The 16,451-nt window shown below is 54.0% G+C and overlaps 1 protein-coding gene across 9 annotated transcripts in view; it reads left to right on the top strand.

Moving 5' to 3' along the window:
- The window catches only part of CEP250 (centrosomal protein 250), a 49,192-nt gene extending 33,628 nt beyond the window's left edge, over positions 1-15,564 (top strand). For all 9 annotated transcript variants that reach the window (XM_067012303.1, XM_067012302.1, XM_067012299.1 and 6 more), the window contains 11 exons: positions 81-219; positions 1,166-1,508; positions 2,391-2,512; positions 3,503-3,623; positions 4,688-4,809; positions 5,285-7,900; positions 11,375-11,488; positions 11,671-11,826; positions 12,269-12,370; positions 13,320-13,382; positions 14,935-15,564. In XM_067012303.1, the coding sequence (XP_066868404.1) occupies positions 81-219; positions 1,166-1,508; positions 2,391-2,512; positions 3,503-3,623; positions 4,688-4,809; positions 5,285-7,900; positions 11,375-11,488; positions 11,671-11,826; positions 12,269-12,370; positions 13,320-13,382; positions 14,935-15,198 (4,162 nt within the window). In that variant the 3' untranslated portion in view covers positions 15,199-15,564. The remainder of the gene's footprint in view (positions 1-80; positions 220-1,165; positions 1,509-2,390; positions 2,513-3,502; positions 3,624-4,687; positions 4,810-5,284; positions 7,901-11,374; positions 11,489-11,670; positions 11,827-12,268; positions 12,371-13,319; positions 13,383-14,934) is intronic.
- The last annotated feature ends 887 nt before the right edge of the window (positions 15,565-16,451 follow it).

The raw sequence follows: 16,451 nt of genomic DNA, 5'->3' as shown, positions 1-16,451 counted from the left end.
TGTGTTAGAGCAGTCAGATGAGAAGGTAGTTCTTCATTCCCTGAGAGAATGACCCAGCCCTCTGAACCCTCTCTTTTTAGCCTGACTCTGTCGCTGGCGGAAAAGGAACAGAGACTCCTTGTTTTACAAGAGGCTGACTCTGTTCGACAGCAAGAGCTGAGCTCCTTGCGCCAGGACATGCAGGAGGCCCAGGCAGGGCAGAAAGAGCTCAGCGCCCAGGTATTTCCCACCCCACAAAGAGCCCTCTTCCTTGGTGGAAACCTGCTTCTGGAGTCGGCAGGTGATTGCTCAGTCACACTGGGACCTCAGCAGCCCCGGCAGGAAGGGGAAGCCAGGACCGGGCTGGGTGGGGCTTGGGAACCTGACCCAGAGTTGAGAACGGACCCTGTGGGGAACCTGATGGCCAAGAACACAGTGCCCAGAGGGGCAGAACTCACGCAGGCCTGGTTCAAGCCCAGCCGCTGCCAAGTGTGCCTGGTCTGCCTGGCAAGACACAGCAGGGGGAACAAGTATTACTCCACATGGGGTCAGTGGCAGCCTCTTGCTTCCAGGGACTCGGTCTGCTCACAGCAGGACCCCAGACCTTGTGCACAGAGGAAAGATGGAACTGGGAGGAGAATAATGAGGGAGTAAGAGCTAGATGTAGACTGCGGCAGATGAGGACCCAGGTGTGCTTGTTAGACGGTCCTGGGTGTGACTCCCAGCTCTACTGCTTCCTGGTTGTGCAAACATCACTTTATTCAACCATAAAACAAGGATGATAATTCTTAATCATCACAGGAGTATATAAAGTGTCAGGAACACAGTAAGCATTCAATAAATGGTAGCCATTATTATCGTGACTGGTCTTTTAGGCTCAGTGTCAGCGTTTCAGGCAGATTTCTAATCATAGCAGGGGGCTGGCATAGTTGCCAGGGGGACCAGGGCCAAAGCCCATTTGCATAGCCCAGGCCCATGTGTCAGGAGTCTGTAGGTGGGCATGTAGGTTAGACCTAGGGTCACACTCACTCCGGAGCCCTCCCTTCCTGCCGGAGAGCTGAGCCTACTGAAATCCTCCCAGCCCCAGTCAAGGTTTACACAGGGATTGAGTGGGGTCAGGCCCGGGAGGGTCTGGGGAGAGGGTGTCCGTTCCCTGCTCAGAGTGACCATACTTCCTCTCTGGCAGGTGGAATTACTGAAGCAGGAGGTGAAGGAAAAGGAGGCTGACTTTCTGGCCCAGGAAGCACAGCTGCTAGAGGAGCTAGAGGCAGCTCGAGTGACAGAACAGCAGCTACAAGCTTCCTTGTGGGCCCAGGAAACCAAGGCAGCCCAACTACAGCTGCGACTGCGCAGCACGGAGAGCCAGCTGGAGGCCGTGGCAGCGGGACAGCAGCCTGGGCACCAGGCCCAGGTCCAGCTGGCCAGCCTCTGTTCTGTCTTGCAGCAGGCCCTGGGGTCTCCTTATGAGAGCAGGCTTGAGCTGAGTGGTGGGGGAGACTCAGCTTCCTCCCTCTGGTGCCCTGAGCCAGGTGAGGCAGCCATCCAGGAACTCAGTCCTTTGGTCAAAGCCAGGCCTAGCTCCCAGGGTAGAAGGAAAGGGAATGCAGTTCCTTAGGCAATACTCATCAAGGCCAAGGCCACAGACTCTGGGATTAATTCAATCAGAGTTTGAACCCCAGCTCGGCCATTTGCTAGATGTGTGCCCTTGGGCAAGTCACCTCTCCTCTTTGAATTTGATTTTCTCAACTATAAAATGAGGGTGTTAAAAGTACTTACCGGGACTTCCCTGGTTTCGCAGTGGTTAAGAATCCGCCTGCCAATGCAGGGGACACGGGTTCGACCCCTGGTCCAGGAAGATCCCACATGCCGCGGAGCAACTAAGCCCGTGCGCTGCAACTACTGAGCCTGTGCTCTGGAGCCTGCGAGCCACAACTACTGAACCCATGTGCCACAACTACTGAAGCCCACGCGCCTAGAGCCCATGCTCCGCAACAAGAGAAGCCACCGCAATGAGAAGCCCGCACACTGCAACAAAGAGCAGCCCCCTCCATCCGCAACTAGAAAAAGCCCGAGCGCAGCAACGGAGACCCAACGCAGCCAAAAAAAATAATTTTTTTTTAGAAAAAGTACTTACCTCTTGGGATTTTTTTAAGGAGTTAATGAGATGACAAATAAAATCGTTCACACAGTTCCTGGCACTTATTAAATGCCTAACAAATGATAGCATTTTCTAGTGCATATCACAGTGCCTGGCACGTAGGTATGCAGACAGGGCATGATGAACAAACTGCTGAGAAGGGGTTCTTTGAGGAGAAGAGGGATGGGTGGGAAGGCCAAGGCCAGGTCCGGGAGGTATGGCTGTTTCTTTTCATAGTGCAGCCAGGTCAGGAGGTGCTTCCTCATTTTTTCAGACCAGAATGGGGCTAGGATCCTCTTTAAGAGATGGCCCCTCCAGACGGCTCTCTCAGCTGAGGCGGTGGCATCTGCCCTCCAGAAGCTTCACCAAGACCTGTGGAAGACGCAGCGGGCCCGGGTACGTGTCTCTGTTCTCCTTCCTTAGGCTCTTAACCTACACTGAAAAAGACTTGTGAAGCACTTTGACCTGTTTTATTTCTGACGTAAAGTTGGGATGAGTTCCACCTCTATCACTTACTACCTGGCAACTGTGAATAAAGCATTTGGCTTCCTGGGCCTTGGTTTCACTAGTAAAGTAAGGCAAATCATGCCTGCCTCACAGGGCTGTGAGGAATAAATGAGTGAGGGACTCGAGTGAGCCCTGTAAACTGTGATACTCTGTGTAGGTCTGTGATACTGTTTTGCGTCATTTTCCTCTCAGCCGTGAATTGTTCTTGTGTGCCAAGACCTCCAAGAAAAACCTGACAAATTGGGGATCACTGAGGTTTGAAGTTGCCGTTCATAGGAACATTCTAGGCCTAAGACTGAACTGTCCCCCAGATCCTACCTCACAGTGAACCCATCAGTCAGTAAAAATTGAGTGTCACCTATATGCCAGCCACTCTGAGCTGGGGATACAAAAAGGAGAAAGACCTGCTCTCTGCCCTCAAGAAGGCTTGTGACAGGGCTGAGCAACCAGACTGCATCCTGAGATAAAGCAGAAATGATAGAAATAATTGGATCAGTAACAGATGTACATGATAATAATAGGAGGAAGGGACAATTGGGAGGGTCAGAAGGAGGGAAGCAATGACCTTTGAGCTAAGCTTTGAAGTAGGAGTTTGGGGAGAGGAGAGGTGACCCTGGGCTAAGACTTCAGCAGGAGTTCTGTTTCAAAGACAGACGAGTCAGAAGGGGAACCCTAGGCTCCAGCCAACTGGAGCAGAGCCTGCCATCCCTTCCAGGAGCCAAATGCACATGAGTTCAGAGGTAAACAACCCAGCAATCTGAGAGTAGGTCCGTGATGGCAGACCCTGACAGAGGCTGAGGAAAGAAAGGGATCGGGCCCTGAACTGGGGCGGCTTTGTGGACGATGAGGAACTTGAGTTCCACACCCTTTCTTTCCCAGGATGATCTGAGGGATCAGGCCCGGAAGCTGGAGCAGCGTCTCACTGATGCAGAGGCTGAGAAGAACCAGGTCCACACAGAATTGCAGGCTCTGCAGAGACAGCTCTCCCAGAACCAGGAAGGTGAGAAGTTTAAGGCAGGGGTGGGTTTGGGGGAGAAGAAAGAGGAAAAGCAGGAAGCCCAGAGGGGCGGGATCAGGCCTGGGAGCCACTCCTTACTGCTGACCCACAACTGTGAGATTTACCTAGAGGCGTCTCCAAAGGGGCGATGACCCCCGTGAACTATTTTTTGTACTTTGCTTGGCCTTTGAGAGCCGTCCTGGAAGAAGGGATTAGGAGGAACAGATTTGGTGAACTGAGGGAAGTTGCTAGCTAGGCTTCTGTTTTTTCTGTGAAGATTTAAAAACTGACAACCTAAGGTCAGGTCTATAAGAACACTAAAATTCTATATCTTTCATCATTTATCAGTGTGACTTATTTTGTTATCTCCAACTATGTTCTCAAATGATTAACCTTTTACAGCAGAAGGATTATGGGCTTGTTTGGGAGATAGGAAGAGGGGGGAATCTGGGGAGAAACTGCCACAGCCAAGGGCTAGGAAGGGTGGTGACTACTAGGAAAGGAAAGGAGAGGGGAGGGTCTTGTGACTCAAGGCTCAACTGTAGAAGGGAAGAAGACAGCGTGGGGAGTGGGTCTGGGTCTTAAAAGTATCCGAGATGGTTCCCTGAGAGCCACACACATACAGTTGGGTTCTGGTGCATTTTGCAGAAATGGAGGGTACCCAGCAGAGCAACCCTGGTTTCTAGGAACCTCTGCAAAATCATAGAATTAGGGACTGGAAAGGACCTCCAACATCATCTGGCTCAACCCTGTCTGGAATCCAAGGTTGAGAATCCGTGTGATCGGGATGGGAAGTGCTAGGATGATTGTCAGGCCCTGCTGGGCTGGGCTGGGCTGGGCTGGGCTGGGCTGGGCTGGGCAGCAGGTGCAGACACGAGTCTGGAAGCAGCAGGGAGCCTAGACAGACAGGAGCAGCTGGCAGACGGGTGATGCCTCTATGAAACTGGATGTAATTCTCTCCTTCTTGGCCTTTTCCTCCTTTGATTCTATTCCCCATCTTCCATCTGCCTCTACATCCCTCTTTTCCTCCAATCATGGTTCTTCCTCCACTACCTGTCTTCCCAAAGAGAAATCCAAGTGGGAAGGAAAACAGAACTCCCTAGAATCTGAGCTGAGGGAGCTGCGTGAAACTGTGACATCCTTCCAGAGTCTCCTACGGCAAGCAGAGCTCCAGGCAATAGAAGCCCAGGTAAGGTGTTTCTGGTTTGGGGGAGGGGTTGCTTCAGGAGTTAGTCCCTCAGGGCCCAGGATCGAGCCCATCCTGGCCCACGGTCATACCCCATCCATATGTAGTGTCCAGCTTCCTTCAGCAGTGTCTCTGTTTCTCTGGCTCTCTCCACATCCCTGAGGGCCATTATTAAGGCCCTAGTGAATCCTCCTTTAATTACTTTTTCTGAATTGAGGTTGAGATTTTTGTCCCTTTCCCTGAAGGACTAGAGTCTGGGATGACTCATTTGCACCAGGTTTTCCCCTCTGAGCACAGCAGAGCCCAGGGGTGTGGTAGGGATGTTCTTTTACAGTATCAGCTTTAGTGGAACACCCAGTTCCTTTTGCCCAAATCCTTGACAATGCTGGTGCCACAGAGGAAGGAAAGGAACGGCCTGTGTTGGAGTGACAGTTTCAGGGAAGTATAGTTGAAGGTGGTTTTGCATCTTGTTTTCCAGAATGAGCGAGAGTTACTGCAGGCGGCCAAGGAGAACCTGACTGCCCAGGTGGAACATCTCCAAGCATCTGTGGCAGAAGCCAGGGCTCAGGCAAGCGCTGCCGGGGTCCTGGAGGAAGACCTGAGAACTGTGCGCTCAGCACTGAAACTGAAAAACGAGGAGGTGGAGAGTGAGCGTGAGCGAGCCCAGGCCCTGCAGGAGCAGAGCAAGCTGAAGGTGGCCCAGGGGAAGGCTTTGCAGGAGAATCTGGCTCGCCTGGCCCAGACCCTATCTGAAAGAGAAGAGGAGGTGGAGACTCTGCAGGGAAAAATCCAGGCGCTGGAGAAGCAACGGGAAATGCAAAAGGCGGCTTTGGAAGTGCTGTCTCTGGACCTGAAGAAGAGGACCCAAGAGGTGGATCTGCAGCGAGGACAGATTCGGGAGCTGGAGGAGTGTAGGTCTGTTCTAGAGCATCTTCCCACGGCCGTCCAGGAGCGAGAGCAGAAGCTGACTCTGCAGAGGGAGCAGATCGAGGAGCTTGAGAAGGACCAGGAGGCACAGAAGAACGTCTTGGAGCATCAGCTTCTGGAACTTGAGAAGAAGGCCCAAGTGATTGAGTCCCAGAAAGGACAGATTGAGGACCTGAAGAAGCAGCTGGTTACAACGGAACGCCTGGCCCTGGAACTAGAGGAAAACCATCACAAAGTGGAATGCCAGCAAAAGGCGATCGAGGAGCTGGAGGGCCAGAGGGAAATGCAGAGGGTGGCTCTGACCCACCTTACACTGGACCTGGAGGAAAGGAGCCGGGAGCTGCAGGTGCAGGGCAGCCAGATCCAGGAGCTGGAGAGCCAGAGCACCCTCCTGGCAAGAGAGCTCCAGGAGAAGGACCGGGAGGTGACGTCCCAGCAAGACCAGATCAAGGAGCTGCAGAGGCAGAAAGAGCATCTGACTCAGGACCTGGAGAGGAGGGAGCAGGAGATGGTGCTGCTGAATGAAAGGATTCAGGTCCTGGAAGATCAGAGGACTCTGCAGACCAAGATCCTGGAGGAGGACCTGGAGCAGATCAAGCTGTCCTTGAGAGAACGAGGCCGGGAGCTGGCCTCTCAGAGGCAGCTGATGCAGGAGCGGGCAGAGGAAGGGAAGGGCCAGAGTAAAGCTCAGCGAGGGAGTCTGGAGCACATGAAGCTGATCCTGCGTGATAAGGAGAAGGAGTTGGAATGCCAGCAGGAGCGTATCCAGGAACTTGAGGAGTGCAAGGGCCAGCTGGAGCAGCAACTCCAGGGCCTCCACAGGAAGGTGGGTGAGACCAGCCTACTCCTGACCCAGCGGGAGCAGGATATAGTGGTCCTGCAGCGGCACCAGCAGGAAGCCAGGGAGCAGGGGGAGCTGAAAGAGCAGGCACTTCAGGGTCAGCTGGACGAGGCCCAGAGAGCCCTGGCCCAGAGGGCCCGGGAGCTCGAGGCCCTGCAGCACCAGCAGCAGCAGGCCCAGGGCCAGGAGGAGAGCGTGAAGGAACAGGCGGGCTCACTGCAGCGAGCTCTGGATCAGGCCCACGCCACACTGAAGGAGTGCCAGGCTGAGCTGGAGGACCACAAGGGACACGCGCGGAGGCTCCAGGAAGAGCTGGCAGTGGAGGGACAGCGGGTCCAGGCCCTGGAGGAGGTGCTGGGTGACCTAAGGGCTGAGTCGCGGGAGCAGGAGAAGGCTCTGCTGGCCCTCCAGCAACAGTGTGCCGAGCAGGCCCAGGAGCATGAGGCGGAGGCCAGGACCCTGCGGGACAGCTGGCTGCAGGCAGAGGTGCTGCTCCAGGAACGGGACCGGGAGCTGGAGGCCCTACGGGCAGATGGCCAGTCCTCCCAGTGTCGGGAGGAGGCTGCCTGGGGCCAGGCTGAGGCTCTGCAGGAGGCCCTCAGCAAGGCTCAGGCCACCCTGCAGGAGAAAGAGCAGCATCTCCTTGGGCAGGCAGAGCTGAGCCGCAGCCTGGAGGCCAGCACGGCCACCTTGCAGGCTGCCCTGGACTCCTGCCAGGCACAAGCCCAGCAGCTGAAGGAGGCCCTGAGGAAGCGGGAAGGTGAGATCGAAGACCAGGACCTCCGACACCAGGAGGCCGTGCGGCAGCTCCAGGAGGCACTTGCCCAGAGGGATGAAGAGCTGAGACACCAGAGGAGGCAGGGAGAGCTGCTGGAGAAGCCTCTGGCCCAGCGGGGCCTAGAGGATGCGACCCAAGAGAAGCAGGAGGCGAGGCACGAGAGAGAAGAGGAAGAGACGAGGGGCCTTCGTGAGAGCCTAAGGGAGCTACGGTGGACTCTAGCCCAAAAGGAAGAGGAGATCCTGGAGCTGAGGGAGGCCCAGCCAAGGAAGGGTCTGGAGGACTCGCCCCCCAGCCACAGAGCCTCCCCAGGGGAGGAGCCATCTTCCACACTTGATTCTTCAGGGCCCAGGCTGCAGCGGGAGCTGGAGCGACTGCAGGTGGCCCTGAGGCAGACGGAGGCCAGGGAGATCGAGTGGAGGGAGAAGGCCCAGGACCTGGCGCTGTCCCTGGCCCAGAGCAAGGCCAGCGTTAGCAGTCTGCAGGAGGTAGCCCTGTTCCTGCAAGCCTCTGTCCTGGAGCGGGACTCGGAACAGCAGAGACTGCAGGTGAGTCACCCCGTGGGTGGTAAGGGCTGGGGCAGAGCCTGGTCTGCCTGGGCTCCGGGGCTGTCTGCACCTCAGGGTGTGAGAAAGCTGAGGTCACGAGCACCTCAACAGAGTGGAATCCAGGTTACTGTGCCAGTGCGGTGGGGGAAGATGTGGTGTCCACAGTCCCTGCCCTCCTAGAGCTGATGGTCTAGTGGAAAAGCAATTATAATGCAGTGCCTAATTAGGGTTGGTGCCTGACACGTGAAGTTTCGTGTGCTCTGAGCATACCAGAGGGAACACCCCACCTTTCCTGGTAGAAGTGGTGTTGAAGATCAGATCCGAAGGGACCAGTAAGGAAAGAGCTGAGCACAGATTGGGGGAGGGGGAGGAAGAAGGAGGAGAGAGAGCGTGGAGTATCTGTGAGGGAGTTCAGGCTGCCTGGGACGGAGAAGAGGCTCTGGCAAGAGAAGAGAAGACAGCAGGGGGCCATCATTTAGGGCTTGTCAGCATGTTAAGGACCTGGGTGACCAGTGCGAAGTGGATGAAGGGTTTGGGGCAGGGGAGTGACACGATCAGATATATAGCTCAGAAAGATGGCTCAGGCTGTCGGGGGAGCAACTGTAGACCTGAGGAGACTGACCAGGAGGCTGTAATGGGAGTCGGTGGACAGGTGGTGACCTGAGATAGGAAGTGTGGATGGAGACACGTGGGTGGGCCTAGAGGTTCACAGGATTTCCAGCAGGTGATTGCCCAAGAGATGAAGGGAGTAAAGAAAAGACAGAAAGAAATCAAAGGCAGCACCCAGGTTTCTGCTCACTGGGATAAAGGCAGGTTTGGGGACGCGGGGTGGAACAGTGGGTTCAGTTTGGAAATGGAGCGAGGTACCTGTGGGGCCAAGCGAGTGCACACGTCAGCAGGCAGATCTGCTAACGTGATCGGAAGTTAAGGCGTGAGGTTGAGGCTAGGGGCCGAGCCTCTGGAGTTGTCAGCAGTCAGGAGGAGTGGGCTCCTCTAGGTGGGATGTTGAGTGACAGAGGAAGTGACCTTAGGGTCTAACCTTTAGCCTCAGGTCACGGCCACGTCTCAGTCATCTTTGCACCCTGCACTGAGTGCAAGGTCTGCAGAGTGGGCCATCAGGAAAGCTGGGCTGACTAGTGGACATAGTATTATCTCTTTTGCCAAGAGGAACCCAGCCCATTTCTCCTGGGAAGTTGACTCTATATCCTGGTCCTTTGACCCGAGGTGAGCCCTAGAGAACCCCCGCCCTCAGTTCAGACACACGGCCCTGCAGGGACTTGCCTTCTGGGAGCCCCCAAAGCTCTGCTCTGGTGAAAAGGCAATATGCAGACAAGGGGTTACATTTATGAGCTTTGGAGTCGAGTTCTTGGATTTGAAATACAGTTCTGCAGTTTATTAGCTGTGTGACCTGAAGTAAGTGCTTTTACTTCTCTGACTCTTGGTTTTCTCATTGATAAAATACAGAATGATAGTACCAGCCCCATAGAGCGATTTTGAGTCCAAAAAGTGATAATGTGAATAAAGTGCACAGGAAAAAGGCATTCAGTAAGTGGGACTCCTTTCCTGTTTCCAGGCCTGTTCTTACGGGCACAGAAAAAGTCAGATACGTAGGTGGGTGGGAAGGCACTTCCTGTCCATACTTTTGAGTTACTGAGCAGTAGTTACTCAGTAATGAAGCTCAGGTCAGGGTCCTCCCATACCCGAAACACTCAGGGACACCTTTCAGAAACAGCCCTTCATCACAGTAGCATCATTTTTTTAAAATCGAAGTACAGTTGATTCAGTTATATATATATATATATATATATATATATATATATATATATATATAAGGAGATATATTCTTTTTCAGATTCTTTTCCCTTATAGGTTATTACAAGATGTTGAATATAGTTTCCTGTGCTATAAAGTAGGTCCTTGTTGTTTATCTACTTTATATATAGTAGTGTGTGTACGTTAATCCCAAATTCCTAATTTATCCCTCCTCCCCCTTTTCCCTTTGGTAACTATAAGTTTGTTTTCTACGTCCATGAGTCTATTTCTGTTTTGTAAATAAATTCGTTTGTATCATTTTTTTTTTAGATTCCTCATATAACTGATACCATATGATATTTGTCTTTGTCTGGCTTACTTCACTTAGTATGATAATCTCTAAGTCCATCCATGTTGCTGCAAATGGCATTATTTCATTCTTTTTTATGGCTGAGTAGCATTCCATTGTTATTTACTGCCTCTTTATCCATTCATCTGTCAATGGACATTTATATAGTAGCACCATTTTTTTTTTTTTTTTTTTTTTTTGCGATACGCGGGCCTCTCACTGTTGTGGCCTCTCCCTTTGCGGAGCACAGGCTCCGGACGCACCAGCTCAGCGGCCATGGCTCACGGGCCCAGCCGCTCCGCGGCATGTGGGATCTTCCCATCTTCCCGGACCGGGGCATGAACCCGTGTCCCCTGCATCGGCAGGCGGACTCTCGACCACTGCGCCACCAGGGAAGCCCAGTAGCACCATTTTTTACTTTAAGCATTTTACAAGCCAGGAACTGTTACTCTCACTTTCTTCTACAACAACCCTGAGAAGTAGGTTTTATAGTTGAGGAACAGCAGTTAAGGGAGGTTAAGTAACCTGTCCAAGGTCATCCAGCTAGGGTTAGACCTAAGCAGGCTGGCCTCGTACTACTAAGCTCCTTCTCTCTCCCAGACAGCCTCCACCCACACGTGTACTTTCTGTTCCCCTTCTCTGTCTGTCCTCTTGACCTTTACCATTTATGAACCCTAGGGTGCCTAGAAAATATCTAGCGCTAGTCTATCCATTTATCTAAAGGGGTTTAATCCCAGAGGCTTAATCTACGCTTCATGTGGATCTTAGTTCCCTGACCAGGGATCAAACCCATGCCCCCTGCATTGGGAGTGCGGTGTCTTAACCACTGGACCACCAGGGAAGTCCTCATTGTGGTCATTTTACAAACAAGGTAATTGGGGTTTGGAGAGAGCTCATATCTTGACCCAAGTCATATAGCCAATACGTGGTGACACGATCCCCGGCTCTATGTGATTCCTGAGTCCATGCTCTTTCCACAACACCTAGTGCTCCCAGTTGTCGCTTAGCTTAGGGGAAATCTAAGATGGGAGTTCCCTGGTGGCCTAGTGGTTAGGGTCTCACTGCCGTGGCCCTGGTTCAGTCCCTGGTCGGGGAACTAAGATCCCACAAGCCACACGGCGCGGCCAAAAAAAATAAAAATTAAAATAAAGTAAATAAATAAAATGAGACAGGTTTTAGTCCTAGTCCACCATGTATCCTTGGGAAGCTCCCTCTCTGCTCCTTTGTTTTATCCACCTGTAAAATGAAAGTTATTCACTAGAATAACTCAGAGGTGCCAGGAAAAGTAAGACTATAACCTGATGAGAAAATTGTTGAAGGTGGAGGGTGGAGTGGGTCTTGATATGAGGTCGTCATGGTGTGACTCACCCCAGGATGAGCTGGAGCTCAGCAGACAAGCTCTGGAGAAGGAGCGACTCCACAACCCAGGCCTGACCAGCGGAGCAAAACAGGGGCCCAGAGGAGACCCCGGTGCCCAGCTGGAAGAGGTGAGCTGGGGGCCTGGTGGGAGCAGATGGCCCAGGAGGGAGCGCCTGTCCAGGGGCTTGTCCCCTTGCCCTGGGAATTGGGTCCCTGAAGCCCAGACCTGCCAGGTTAGTTCTTTGCCCTCTATCTGTCCCCCACCTGTGTGAGGGGCTGCCCGGGTGAGACCGACAGGTCTCTCCTTCAGGTCTCGGGGGCGAAGGCTGAGCCGAGTCCTGAGGTGGAGGAGAAGCAGCTCTGGGAGCAGAGGCTTGAACATCTGCAGCGAGCGGTGGCGCGGCTGGAGGTTGACCGAAGCCGACTGCAGCACCACAATGCCCAGCTGCGGACCACCCTGGAGCAGGTGGGTGACTCCTGTCCTCAGCTCCCTCCCCGGTCCGCTGGGCATGCATCTCCACTTCTCATGCAGCCCCCAGAGCAGGGGTTAGTAAACTATAGCCCAGGGGCCAAATTCGGCCCACTGCCCGTTTCTGAAAATACAGCTGTTTGGAGACACTGCAGTAGCTGTGACAGATCGAATGGCCCAGAGCACCTAAAATACTACAGAAAAGGTTTGCTGGCCCTGCTTCAAAGGCTCGGGAGGCCGGCCCCACCTCCTGTGCCGCAGCAGCACTTTGCACTCAGGGCTGCCCCAGCAAGTGCTCTCCTCAGCCCAATTCAGCTTCCCGTGGCTGCTGGCCCCTTACACTTGCCCCACCCTCACACCGGCCTCCTCTCAAAAAAGGCGGCTCTGCTCCAGACCCAGAGCCAAGCCCAGCCCTGACTTCTCACTCGCATCTTGGCAGGTGGAGCGAGAGCGGAGGAAACTGAAGAGGGATTCCCTGCGAGCATCGCGGGCGGGCGTCCTGGAGAGCGGTGAAGCCACGGCACCATCACCCACCCAGAAGGTTTGTCTGTTTCATTGACTGCAGCCTCAGGAGAGCCCAAGCCCAGCCACTAGAAACAGCCCTCTGCAGTGCGTATCCCAGGCTCCCCTTGCAAGGGGAGGAGCCACTCCAGCCATTCCGTGGGGCCCCTCCTGACCGGGCTCTGCCCCACCCAGCACTGTCCCTGACCCAGGAAAGAGGCCCAACATCAGTGGGCGGGGCTGGAGTCAGCCCTGCATTCTGAGGAACACAGCCTTCACTGATATGCAGTCCACCTGCCCCCCCAGACCAGTGCTTCAGGCTCCCAGGAGCAGGCCTCATGGGGCTTCTGGTCTCTCCCTGCATGTAGGTGTTGGGTGGTGCTTGCCAGACCTGGATGTTCCTAGGAGCTTGATAGCAGCTTCGTAGACCTCTTAGACTTCCTTGCCCTTTGCAGTACTGAATTTACAAGATAAGGGTCCAGGGTATTTCCTGGGGCCAGAAGGATCTGGGGGAAGACACCACAAACCAGCACTCTTTTAGTTGAGTTATACCCATCAGTAGACAGCCCTGGGGCCTGGCAGGTAGGGACTGTTTCTGGTGGCTGAGCACCTCCTAACCCTCCATCCCCCTTCCTTCAAGGAAGGCTTCCCAAAGGACAGGCCCCTTGTCTTACTTGTCCTCTGCATCCTTAGCTCACGGACCAGGGCTAGCACGAAGCAGGTGTGTGCTGAACTTTAAATCAAGAGGTACCTCAAAGAAGCCAGTCCCATACAGGCCTTTGGGACATTTGGCCTCAGGTCTCCATTGGGTTGGTTTGGGCCCTCTGGGGCTTCTCCTTGCCCCAGGGCCATGGTGCCCCAAAGAGTTCAATCTGAGTTCAGGCACTTCTGGCCCATAGCCCTTGCCCTGGTCCCCAGGACTGTGAGGAGGCCTGCACACACCCTGGTGGGTGGGCTGTTCCAACAGGAATGGCATTTGTCTTCCACAGGATGGAAGAGGAGGACAGAAGGGCTCCTCAGATGCCAGGCACATGGCTGAACTGCAGAAAGAGGTACGTTCTGGAAGGATCCATTTTTCTAAGCCCTTCTTCCTTCCCATGCACTCAGGCAGCAAGGCTTTGGTGTCTGCTATGTGCTTGGCCCTTTGTGCACCTCCAGCAGGGAGAGGGGAAATAGTTCCTGCCTAGAGAACTTCAGTCCTCGTGGGAGGCAAGCAGAGCCCCATCTCAACTCCACCTCCCACACTGAGTGGACTTAACCTCCCACATGCTTAGAGTGGGACTGGGGAAGAAAGCACACTCCAGGCCCCAGACTTCCTACTTAGGAAAGAAAAGGAAAAGGCAGAGGAGCAGATGAAGAATCTAAGAGGACAGACTAAAGCACGCAGAAGCATCCTGGCCTCCTCTGCCCTCCTGTGCACCCAGCGCACCAGGCAGAGTTGCCTGGCACCAGTGCCAGGATCCATACCCTAGAGCTCAGGCCAAGCTCAGGGAAACTGTGTAAAGTGCCTTCTTGCCTCTTAGGCCTCCCCTAAAGGTTCACCCTGTCTTTCAAGGCCCAGGAGTAATTAGAACTGTAGAATTTTGATTTCTGAACCTGTTTCAGAAATCAGTAGTCACTACTGGCAGGGCCTGACTATACAGCTAGACCTAAGCTATTACTTTGAATTTTCTTAAACTCATACAAAGCAATCGCTGAGACAGGGCCCAGACTAGGGGGAGGCAAGACAGGCCTCACTGTTGACCTGGAGCTCCTCCTTAAATTTTGCACCCTAGGAGCATCTGTTGCCCCACCCTAGTCCTGGATGTGCCCTGACCTCCCAATAACTTCACCTCCTGGGGCCCTCAGTATACTCATCTTGAGAAATGGGTCAATCAATGATTCTCAACCCTGGCTGCATGTTAGAACCACCTGGGGGGCTCTGAAAAAACTACTGATGCTCAGGCCTCACACCTGTCTAATTAAGTCAGAAAATTTCTTAAAACCTTCCAAAAGGGGCACGATGGAGCTTTCTGCAGGGGTTAAAGCATTCTGTATCTTGATTGAGATAGTGGTTATATATGGGTTTGTATGTTATGAAATTGGTCAAAATGTACTTAAAATCTGGGCATTTTATTACATGTAAACGTGTGAATAGTCTGGTTGTTTTTTTTGTTGTTTTTTTTTTTTTTTTGGTATGCGGGCCTCTCACTGCTGTGGCCTCTCCCGTTGCGGAGCACAGGCTCCGGACGCGCAGGCCCAGCGGCCATGGCTCACGGGCTCAGCCGCTCCGCGGCATGTGGGATCCTCCCGGACCAGGGCACGAACCCGTGTCCCCTGCATCGGCAGGCGGACTCTCAACCACTGCGCCACCAGGAAAGCCCTGGTTGTTTTTTTTTAAGCTCTCTCTCTGAGTCTTCTGGGCAGCCAGGGTTGACAATCACTGGATTCTCTGATTCCCAGCAGCCCGTCCCCCAAACGCTGTAAGGCCTGATCCTGAGATTCGTGGGTGAGGCGTTCTTTCAAACACTGGTCTCACGGGAGCCACAGGAGCCAAGCAGGAGGGGTTGGGGCAGCTTCGAGGCCCTCCGCTGCTCTAACCCTCTTGGTTTCCCTGCCCCCCAGGTGGCCCTGCTGCGAGCGCAGCTGGCCCTGGAGCGGAAGCAGAAGCAGGACTACGTCGCCCGCTCAGTGCAGACAAGCCGTGAGCTGGCGGGCCTGCACCACAGCCTCTCTCACTCCCTCCTCGCTGTGGCCCAGGCCCCCGAGGCCACTGTCCTGGAGGCCGAGACCCGAAAGCTGGACGAGTCCCTGACTCAGAGCCTGACATCCCCTGGGCCGGTCCTGCTGTGCCCCAGCCCCAGCGCTGCTCAAGGCGCCTCCAGGTAGCAGCTGCAGCGAGGGCAGGACATGGGCCAACCTGGGAGCACACAGACAGACAGATGGCCGTAGAGCGGGCCGTGGCCCCTCCACACAGCTGCTGTTTGCCAAAGAAAATTCTGACTCTGTTACCCAGCCTGGGAACCCCAGGTCAGCTGGAAGTCCCAGGAAGAGGGAGGGAAAGCTGCAAGGCTGGGGGAAGGCCCTCACTCACATGGGAATGAGGCACATCACACTTGCTGCCGGCCTGCAGTCACCCAGAGAGCACCTTGCCCTGGCCAAGGGGCGTCTGCTGCCTCTCGCCTGGAACTCATTATCCAGCCCTTCACCCTCTCGGACACCTCCCCCTCCAGCAATAAACCCTAGGTCTTTGCATTTGTTCTCTGCTGCTGTCTGTACTGTGTAGCTGGGCAACAGCCATACATCAAGGGCATCTATTAAGGAACTCACTGAAGATTCCTGTCAGGTGGCATGCATTTGTCATCTGCCTGCATTCTGATAGAGAAGGGCTACAGAAGATACACAAGACAAAGCCCCTGCCCACAGGAAGCTTGAGCCCAATTGACAATAACAGGCAGATGAGTCAGAGACAGTTGTTTGTGCTGCCTAGAAGTGCTGTAGAAATTCCAGGGGCTGAGGCAGGAAGGCATGAACTGGCCCTTGGTGGCTGGAGAGGAGTTGGGAGGTTTGCTAAGCATACTGGTGAGAAGACTGGTCTGCCTTAGCAGGGTGTGTTTGCGTTGATGGATGAGGAGGGAGGGCCCTGAGATCTAGATTTGAACTCATGGATAATGAGGAACCATCATATGTTCTTGACTTTAAACATGTTCTGGGGACTTCAAAAACACTGAGTTGGCTTTTGGCTACAGTCAGCCTCTTGAATTCAGAAGTTCTATCTGACTTCATTCCCCTTCTGCGCTGGGTAAAAGGCCTCGGGGTGTCCCTTTCTGGGCATATCAGCTGCAACCGACTGTGGCCCCCTGTAGTCCAGCCATAGCTCAAGCCAGGAAGGAGGATGGAGTGTGGCAGGACTTGTCACTTATGGCCTGGCCCTGGTTTAGGCAGCGTACAGGCTTAAGACCTATTGTTGACAACTTCCTCAAAGCCTAAGAGAGAACAGTTTTCTTTCAAGAAGCAGGCATGGGACTTCCCTGGAGGTCCAGTGGGTAAGACTCTGCAGTCCCAATGCTGGGGGCCCAGGTTCGATCCCTGGTCAGGGAACTAGATCCACATGCATGCTGCAACTATGAGCCCACATGCTG

Source organism: Kogia breviceps, chromosome 14, assembly GCF_026419965.1.
Source record: "Kogia breviceps isolate mKogBre1 chromosome 14, mKogBre1 haplotype 1, whole genome shotgun sequence".
In the NCBI taxonomy this organism is placed as follows: Eukaryota; Metazoa; Chordata; class Mammalia; order Artiodactyla; family Physeteridae; genus Kogia; species Kogia breviceps.
This window is presented reverse-complemented; position numbering and strand designations above follow the sequence as displayed.